Source organism: Phragmites australis, chromosome 16 (genome assembly GCF_958298935.1).
Source record: "Phragmites australis chromosome 16, lpPhrAust1.1, whole genome shotgun sequence".
NCBI classification, from domain to species: Eukaryota; Viridiplantae; Streptophyta; class Magnoliopsida; order Poales; family Poaceae; genus Phragmites; species Phragmites australis.
This window is the reverse complement of record NC_084936.1, coordinates 19,097,764-19,107,026: the sequence shown is the minus strand read 5'-3', so window position 1 is coordinate 19,107,026 and position 9,263 is coordinate 19,097,764. Positions and strand designations below refer to the sequence as shown.

Sequence of the window (9,263 nt, the reverse complement as noted above, 5' to 3'; positions counted from 1 at the left end):
TCAGTAGAGAGCATCTATTTACCCCCAACCTATTTCCATTCCCTAAGGCATGTTTAATTTAGCAGCGGCACGCTGTTAGGTTACTCTTTAGGCGTACCGTACATACCAATATTTGTTGTCGGCACCTCTTTATGGTTAGGGTATATTCGTGCTACCACAAAAAATCTCATGTCACATGTAATGTTCATTAGCTTATGTAACCTCTGTACTGGGTTATATATTAATTATGTTTTACAATTATTACTGTAGCCTACCATGTAATATCTATCAACTACCTCTCATTATCGTACAAGCGATTCTACGATTTATTTTACATCTTTTTATTTTGTTTCAGAAATAAGTTCAATCGAAAAAAAAAACGATATAATATTTCATCAACGAAAAAAAATATTAGCTATTACGACGCAGGAGATAAAGCTCAGGGGCCCACACGGGAGGGAGGGTCCATGCAACGGGATTTTTCAATTTTTTGGCCTCTCATTTTGCAATATTTATTTTTCACCGCACGGTTTGACGATAACTGCCTCATAACTGCAACCATACACCCCAGTTCTGCCTCCGACGCCACGTCAGCTATTTTCGCTATACTGTACGATAAAAATTATATTTTCACCATATAGCATGGCAAAAATAGGATTTCACCATACGATAAGACAAATATGTATTATTTTAAAAAATTTCTCGTTTTCGGTACTATTTCTGTAACATCCATAAAAAATGTAATATTATTCGTCACCAGCACAAATAATAAAGAAGGATCATGTATACGGCGCAACCTTTGTAACACTTGGTTATGTTCTTCAACTTAAATGAAAGAGCAGTGCTTCTGCTCATGGTTAAAAAAAATGAAAAGAAAAATAAGACCAACTTAGAATCATGTCAGCACATTACCACTTAGGACGGTAAGGAGCAGCACAAATCAGGTGATAATCACCAGATAGAGAGCAGCTATGTACATCGATTTGGTGTAACGAAACAGATGCTATACATATGCTACCACTTTCAGTTCCTGAAGAAAAACGACAAGCCCAGATTACTTACTAATAAGGAAAGAAAACCCCCAGAATTTTATACAGTCCAGATATTTCATCTGTAGAAGCCTCCGGTGCCGCAGCCAAAAAAAAAACTAAAAGCAGCAAATTCTTCCATGCGATTCTCTGCAGGACCATGCAGTCTTTGCCGCACGCAGTGGAGCAATGGTATCCAGCACTTGTCCATTGAGGAACCGCATTTCACTAAACAAATGGTATCACCACAGGCAGTTCAAGTAATGATGCTGATGCCTCTTGGTGAACTCTATGAGGCCTCCGTATGTCTGGTCCGCTATGCCAACATAAAAGGCCTCAGTGTCTGGGCTGAATGACAAACCTGCTATCTCCCCAAACAAGTCAAACTCATGAGATTTTCCGTAATCTGCATAAGAATCATATATGTGGACAAAATCTACAGGCTCGGCCGTCGCCAGAAAGCGCCCATCTGAAGAGAACTTGATACACCGTATCGAGCCCATCCTTCCACCAAGCACAGCTAAGGACTCTGATAGGTTTCTAATGTCCCACAACCTGCATGTAGTGTCTTGACTCCCGGTAGCCAAGATATTGCCGTCAGGATGCCAGGCAGATGAAAATGAGTAGTCCAAGTGTCCCCTAAGAGAACCAATTGCCTAAAGCAATACATATTAAGCCCAAATATTAGGATCAACCAGATGACCATAGCCTGCAAATTAATTAAGCAAAATATACTCATGCACTTACCTTGCCAGACTTGGTATCCACTAGCAAGCCATCCTCATGATCCCCAAGGACAGCGAAGAGTTTCCCGTTTGGGCTCACAGAAACACTCTGTTGGAGAAATAAAATTTAGCAACCAACAAGGGGATAGAACTACTGGAGATCAAAAAAGTATGGCATACTTACATTCACGGACCATGGGAATATATAGTGCTTCAGGAGGTCAAAGTACTCAATGTCAAATATCCTGACAGAGCAGTCGTTGTTAGCAGCCACCAACCTTCTAGATCCACTGAAACATAAATTTTGTTAGCAAAGCTCGAATCTGCAAGTAACATGTACCAACTAGAAAGCATTGAATCTTACTTAGTATCTTGATAGATCTCTAGAGAGTTGGTAATAGCATTTTCATCATCTGTAACCCTTGTGCTGAAAACAACTCCATCATCATCCAGACGCTAATAAAAACACAAAAGAATATGTCATGCCACGAGTTACTAGACCAAAGTGACTCCAGAGTAGATACTTTTGCCATGGAAATACCTTGCATATAAGCTCCCCCTGAAAGCCACCAATTACCAATAAATTACTATCCACAGCCATAGTTGTAACCTGGACCATTGCGACCGACTGTGAACCATGCCCTCTCTGTCCAGCAACAAAAAAAAATGATACCTTAGACCAAACAGAATATGAACCTACATAACATGGAAGGCCTGAAGATGTACACACCTGTTTTGGTATGATGCAATCATCAGCATTGATTAGCTCAGTGCTTATTTGGTCCAATGATGACCAGTGTGTCACCGATTGGTTGTGCATCGTATAGACATCGTGCTTGGTTGTTGCCCAGACCAGATTCCTTAGCTGCAAATCAACACATCAAGCAAAAGAGCATTGAGAGTGGGCGATATGTGGATTGAGTTGCTTTGAACTTCTTGTGCAACTATCAAGCAGTAAGGTAAGACTGAACAGTTTACTCTTTCTTTGTGTGTGCACCCACAACTTAGAGAACGTATAGAAGGCAAAGACTCTCCTAACCATAGAGACTTGTTGATTCACAAAAGAGGCTCTATATTTACACTGACAAGCATAATTAGGCAGAATTCCCGGGTTATGGTATGTTGAGAGAAGTTTACTAGTGTGAACAGGATAAGTGCATACATGTTTTAATTCTTGGAAAGAACTTGACTTCTTGTTAACATCTCATGGAAAATGGCAGTTGAAAACTAGGTGCATAAAACCAGTTTTACGCCAACTTCAGGAGAATCTTGTCTTTATGCTCCTAATAACATGAGGATCACCACAAGAAATGAGTTTTCTGTTGACCAAATATTTTGGGTTTTAACCAAATCTATTAAAAGTAGTCTCTAACAAACACATTCTACAAGTATTCTGTTTTTTGTATATATAAAAACTACATCTACTGGATTTGTCAGAGCCCCAAATATTGAGTTTATAGAAAAGTAATGGAAGTTACCGCCATGTTTGTTAAGAGTATCCAAACAAAAAATGGCCACTCAAATAATTATAGTCCCTTTACCCACATCATCATGGCCTGAGAAATATGTCATGCTTACTAAAAATTCATTTAATTTTCTGAAAGCCATTAGGGCCAGTGAATTAGTTTTGTACTCTCTTTCTAGAGACATTGAACTGCCAGTGGGAAAACCAATTTAGCAGACAAAATAGCAGTCTCAAATTTTAAACAGATTAAAAACTGCTAAATGTATTGAAACCAAAAGTAATTTCCTGTATGGGGGCTTGTGAGATCAGGTCTGCCTAAATGGACAATGTTATTATTCTCCTCCAATTCCACTATATCGTAGTTTGTAATATCAGGCCTGCAAATCGTACAACAGTAGAAAATATCTTTTGCCTTGAATTACTATTCACCCTCGACACATCAGGCAGTCAGACGTTGTTAAACTACTATATGAGACTTAAATCCTTATTTCATGTCTATCCTTATAGAAATCTGGCAGTGCTAGGAATGGGTTGGTCATATGATCAGCCCATTCATCATCTCATTGTTTGATTTGGGCAACATGAATAACAAAAAATTGATGGATGGGGTCAAGCCAGAAAAATTTAGGATGACTTCATGATGGACCAACCATCCCAGGACGAATCAATCCTCAAACCAAACAAACCCTTAAAGCACAACATGGTCTGTGCAGTTAGAAAACTAATTTGGCAATAGCTTTGGTCAATATGTTGTACTTGAATGTCAACATAGGAATTCAGACCTGAAAATGTACAATTGATGGTCGAGCACGCCTTGTGTTGTAGTGGAAATCATAGTAAGGACTGTCCTTTTCCACTTGTTTGCACTCCTGGAAGACCAAAGAAAGAAAGAAAGCAAATTGTAAGGAGCTGGCCAAAACACTATATGAAAATGTAAATATCTTCCAGAATTTGCTTTTGCTATGATATTCCAATCACACTTTTGCTATGATATTCCAATCATAGTCAATCATAAAGACTGGACTCTGATGGTAATAAAAACGTTATGGTTGCTGAACTATAATGTTATGAACCTTAATGTTTGTTTTATGAACTATAATGATTTTCGGGAAATGGCGTACCACCATACCCGTGTCACCATACTAATATCACATATCAGAGCAACATCGGTATTCGGTAACAAACACTCAGTTCAGTTTGGTAGCCTGTAAATCTCTCATGTATAATCCCTCTGCATAAATTCCATCTTAAGTAGGTTGCTCCATGTCCAAACAAAAGGAAATAATCCAAGTAGACACAAAAGACACAACGGATGTCCAAAAAAACTAAGGGGATCATGACCCAGCACCATTCAACATCTATTGTATGTCATATAATAATGGCTGCTCATCGATAGATGAGGGACTATTTAAAGCATTAGGTCATCCACATGGGAACAATGAAGGGGTAGGGGATAAATTATCTTAGAATGTTTTATGTTATGCTTTATGATAAGAGATTCAGTTTAATATTGAGTACTGAAAATGATTAGTAACTACTAAGTGTTGATTATTAATTACAGGATAGGCTATTCAACAGACCAAATAACATCACAGACAGTGGTGACTACAAAGTCCTTGAGATTTGCATTTTGGAATTTATTTAAACGTATACAACTAGATACTAGGCCAACTAAACAGGAACACGCCATCTCAATCCATCCAAAATCAGCTCATTTGGACAACCAAACAAGATTTAGTGCCATGACAAATGTCCCACCAACAACCACCTTGCGCCATCAAATACAGGAAAAGCTTATCCCCATCTCTATGGATGAGCACATGCAACCAACAAGACATCACCTGACCTAAAGTTGTTCAGGATCCATGAGCCCATGTAGGATCTGGTTCATCCGTGCATTCGGTTGACCACCAAAATGGAATCCCAAAACCACATGAGAATATGCGGACTTAGCTAAGTGCAAATGAAAAAGAGCTCCATGACGGATCGCTTAGTTAGTGGAACTAGCTGTGTCTAGTACTGCTTTCATTTAGTGAGATCAACAGAATAGTGTAACTGTGTAAGTTAGTGATAACCAGTAATGGCTAGTAAGTTCTTTCATGGAACATATCCTTCGTTCACCCAATAACAAACAAGTGTTCCAAAGAAACATCTAAGCACATTCTACACAATGACAGGTGGGTAGACATCAACGTTCTCAGAACATCCAATCCAAGAACCCAATAATCACGTTGGATTTGCCCCCTCACATCAACTCATCCTCTCATCCCTCTGCAGCCCAAAGCAAAAAGGGTCATGCGTGTGTGTGCGCTTGCGTACAAATGTGCGTGCACCATCACATGTTCCAGCAAGACATTGCATGCTATTGATTATTTTGACCGTGCACTTCACACCCTTCCAAACTTGGTTATATTGGTCATCCGACATTCTTTCATAACCAATTATTTGCCAACTAATATGACATTAGTAATTCTAATCATCTTGCCAATTTTCCTAACAAATTAGGTCACAACAGTTTGCATATTGTAGATTTATGGAATTCTGTACCTGCCATCAACATTGATTGAAAATGTAAACGGCAGAGAGAATAGGTAGGCAAGGACACAAATTGATGCGCAAAAAGTTTGCTCTACGAACAACACCTATGTGAACAAGTTGCAAGTAACCAAAAACTGAGCTGACATGGCTATGGTTATATTTGATAAAGTATCAAATGAATAAAAAACCGACTCACTGCAAAATAGAAAAGACGATTGAAATTTAATTGCAGTCAATTTCCATGGAAACTACTAGGAGGTAGTTTTTATCACACTGGCAATCAAATGACATATCCTTAGTTCGCAATACACTTCTTGACATGCAATTGAGCCATGTTCAAGGTCATATTGGGATAGGTAAATGATGCACAATATAAATGTGCCATTAACAATTAGATGTTTAAGTTATATCATTGCTAAACAACTCGCAGTACCTCATGGCCATATGTATGCAACCTACCAAGTAAAGTTTTTTTCCTAAGTATACAATTCATATTGAAGTTCACTAGTACTTGCCTCAACATTGATTGGGAAAATAAGAAACAAGTAAGGATGTGATTCGTTGCTCGCATGTCTTGTTACTCGTATGAACCATATATGAAGGTTGAGCGAAAGCAGACTGAGCAGATGCAAGAGTGTTAAAGAGAATAGTGTTTGATTGGTTGTATCTGTCTGGATAGACTGGGTTGGGTTTTTGTTTGGTTGATTAAATTTGAGATCGTATGAGCGAAGGCAAGAGCTGAGTTTTCTGATTGGTTACTCGTATGAAGATGATTTTGTTACACTGACAAGTGAACCCGCTTGCATGAGCGGATGTAAGAACCTACATCCGTCCAGCCAGGCTGCAGAGGGAAGCTCAATTCGAGCTTCCCTTCCAAGCCAGACTGCGAGCGTATATTTGCATCCATTGGACCAGACTGAAACAGTGCATACGAACAACCAAACACACTTCTCTCTAAGATTATACGTATCCGCAAAGCCAGGATCTTTGAATGCGAGCAACCAATCACCCCCTAAATGTTAGGTACCTGCAAAGCATCTTCCCTGGCATAACTGAGGTTCTGATAATTCCTGTAGTTCTTCATCTTCATCTCCCGGTACTGATCCCTCCCAAACAGCATCTTCTCCCACGGTATCCCCTGCATGTCCTTCCCGCTAGCGACGTCTGCCACAGACACATCCGGCAGCAAATTCTCCTGCAAAACAATCAGCAAAAATTAATATTCCTCCTCCGAACACAGACGAAACTGCAACCACCCCCCCCCCCCTCCCCCAATTCGAACCAGTCACGCAACCACAGAAAACATCGGCAAACCTGGTCGTAGTTGACGAGGTTGGCGAAGAGCTCGTTCGGGTTGGCCTCGCCGAAGGAGTTGTTCTCCCCCTGGTCCTCCATGATTTCCTGGATGCTCTGGAGGATGAGCTCTAGGTTGTCCTCCAGCTCGAACTCGTCCATCTCCCGCACGGCCACACACACTCCAATCAATCCGGTCCAAATCAAATCACCCTGCAAAACGAAACCACCGAGCATGAGCGCAAGGTCGCAAATTTTGCCCTAACAGACCCCAAAATCCACGCAAAAAAAACAGACAAAAAAGAAATCATCGAACGAATCCGGCCAGAACCAACCAAATCTATACTAAATTCTCGAGGACTCGCCTCGATCAAGCGGATCCAGAGGCGGATTCGGGGAATCGAGGTGGTAAATGCGCGGGGGAATTGGGGAATTTTCTTTCTGGTGGGGCGCTGATAAAGGACAGCACGAGGAACGAAGGCGGCGAGGCGACGCGGAGGAGCGCGTGATCGATTTTATACACGGACGGACGGGGACGCACCACCGACCGAGCCGGGGGATGGCCGGGCCCGCGCGGTCAGTGGCTCGCGGAGGTTGGCTGCACGGGCGGTGGCAGATTGGCAGTGCCGTACGGGGGTAAGGATCTGGCGGGTCTGGTTGCGACGTCCGGTTCGGACCAGTGCCCGAGGTTAGACACTCGCGGTCGCGGCGCGGTCGAAGGGTGACCGGGGTTTTTCATTGATGACTTGGCGGCTAAGGATGCAGCCTTGTTTCATTCGATAGGTAGGTGAAAGTAGACAGGGAAAAAGAATTAGGTCATCCCCAACATAATATTTAAAATTTTATCTTTTAAAATACTATTACAGTATCTCTTATCAATATTGCAGCACCTTTCATTCCCTTCATCTCCAACAGAATCTCTTTATTTCATCATCTATCTTCTCTTTCCTATTTTCCAATATTTAACATCCAACCGACATAACCGCCGACGCAGCATCCCGTTTCACTAGTTGTGCTACGGGCTTACGTTAGTGGTTCAAAATAATTGAATTTTGTCATGGTGTACAATTGTAGACCCGTTAATAAGCAGTACGATGACATTGTTTCGAACAACATAAATTGTGGTGTCTTGCAGTAGAAGGATTCATGCAAAGCAAGGAACAAGCAAGCTTGCGGTCGAAGCCTCCGACGAAGTGGCTTGTAGGGGAAGGATCAGAAATGTCTTCCCTTGGAAGGTTCGGCCGGGCACTATATATAGGAGGAAGAGGACCTCTCATTTGCAAGCCACGAAATGGAGCCTCGTGTAGCATGGAAACAGTACATGAGAAAGCTATGTTTCTCCAACGATTCGTCCAATGAGGAAGACGAGTTGGTCCTAGCGACTCTTACCTCATGGCATGCCGACGTCGAAGCTTCGCGCAGAGGGCCGTGGGGTGGCTCCGTCCCCGGGCACCAGCGCATACCTAGGAATCGGATGGAGGGCCACAATCGGTTGTACAACGACTACTTTGCTGAGTCCTCAGTGTACCCCGACTACATTTTTCGGCGCAGGTAACATTGTACTTTGGTGTATGTACGGACGATGTATGAAGTAGTACTGATCCCTTGTTGTGCATGTTCAGGATGAAACGTGATCTGTACTGCAAGATTGTGAGGGAGGTTGAGGACCATGACCCGTGGTTCAAGCAAAGGAGGAACGCTGCAGGAGAGCTTGGGCTGTCAGCCCTGCAAAAAGTAACTGTCGCTTTCCGTATGTTAGCTTACGATGCTCCTGCAGATTCTCTCGACCAGTGCCTCCAACTAGGGGAGAGCACCATCATTGAGAGCATGAGGCGTTTCGTGCGTGCCATTATCGAGGTGTTCGGTGACGAGTACCTCCGGGCTCCGAACGAGGAGGATACTGCTCGATTGTTGGATATGAACCAGCGTCGAGGGTTCCCCGGGATGCTTGGAAGCATCGATTGCATGCATTGGAGGTGGAAGAACTATCCCACGGCGTGGTCCAGTTCGTTCAGAGGCCATGTCAATGCACCGACTATCATTCTAGAGGCCGTGGTGTCGCAGGACCTATGGATTTGGCATGCCTTCTTCGGAATGCCAGGTTCATTGAACAACATCAATGTGCTGCACCGGTCTCATCTCCTTGACAACCTTGCTGGCGGAGTAGCACCCAAGGTACACTACTCTATTAATGGCCACCATTACACGATGGGGTACTATCTTGCAGACGGGATC

General features: G+C 42.3%; 1 protein-coding gene across 2 annotated transcripts; it reads right to left on the bottom strand.

The window, feature by feature from the left end:
• Positions 1-745: 745 nt before the first annotated feature.
• LOC133895285 (uncharacterized WD repeat-containing protein C2A9.03-like) lies at positions 746-7,532 on the bottom strand. Of its 2 annotated transcripts, none has more exons than XM_062335491.1 (10): positions 7,394-7,532; positions 7,050-7,241; positions 6,763-6,930; positions 3,980-4,066; positions 2,463-2,597; positions 2,274-2,378; positions 2,097-2,188; positions 1,917-2,022; positions 1,755-1,841; positions 746-1,663 (listed from the first exon to the last, which is right to left on the bottom strand). In XM_062335491.1, exons 2-10 carry the CDS (start codon positions 7,188-7,190, stop codon positions 1,250-1,252), a joined length of 1,335 nt encoding a protein of 444 aa, XP_062191475.1. In that variant the 5' UTR covers positions 7,191-7,241; positions 7,394-7,532; the 3' UTR covers positions 746-1,249. The 2 variants fall into 2 exon arrangements, with proteins under 2 accessions (XP_062191475.1, XP_062191476.1); XM_062335492.1 differs by having other exon boundaries at positions 7,364-7,531.
• Between the last annotated feature and the right edge of the window lie 1,731 nt (positions 7,533-9,263).

Coding starts and splice junctions, on each gene's coding strand:
- LOC133895285 (XM_062335491.1), bottom strand. CDS start 7,190: ATGGACGAGTTCGAGCTGGAGGACAACCTAGAGCTCATCCTCCAGAGC. Junction 4,067..6,762: donor CCAGGGAAGATGCTTTGCAG/GTACCTAACATT, acceptor TTGGTCTTCCAG/GAGTGCAAACAAGTGGAAAA. Junction 1,842..1,916: donor TATTCCCATGGTCCGTGAAT/GTAAGTATGCCA, acceptor TTTCTCCAACAG/AGTGTTTCTGTGAGCCCAAA.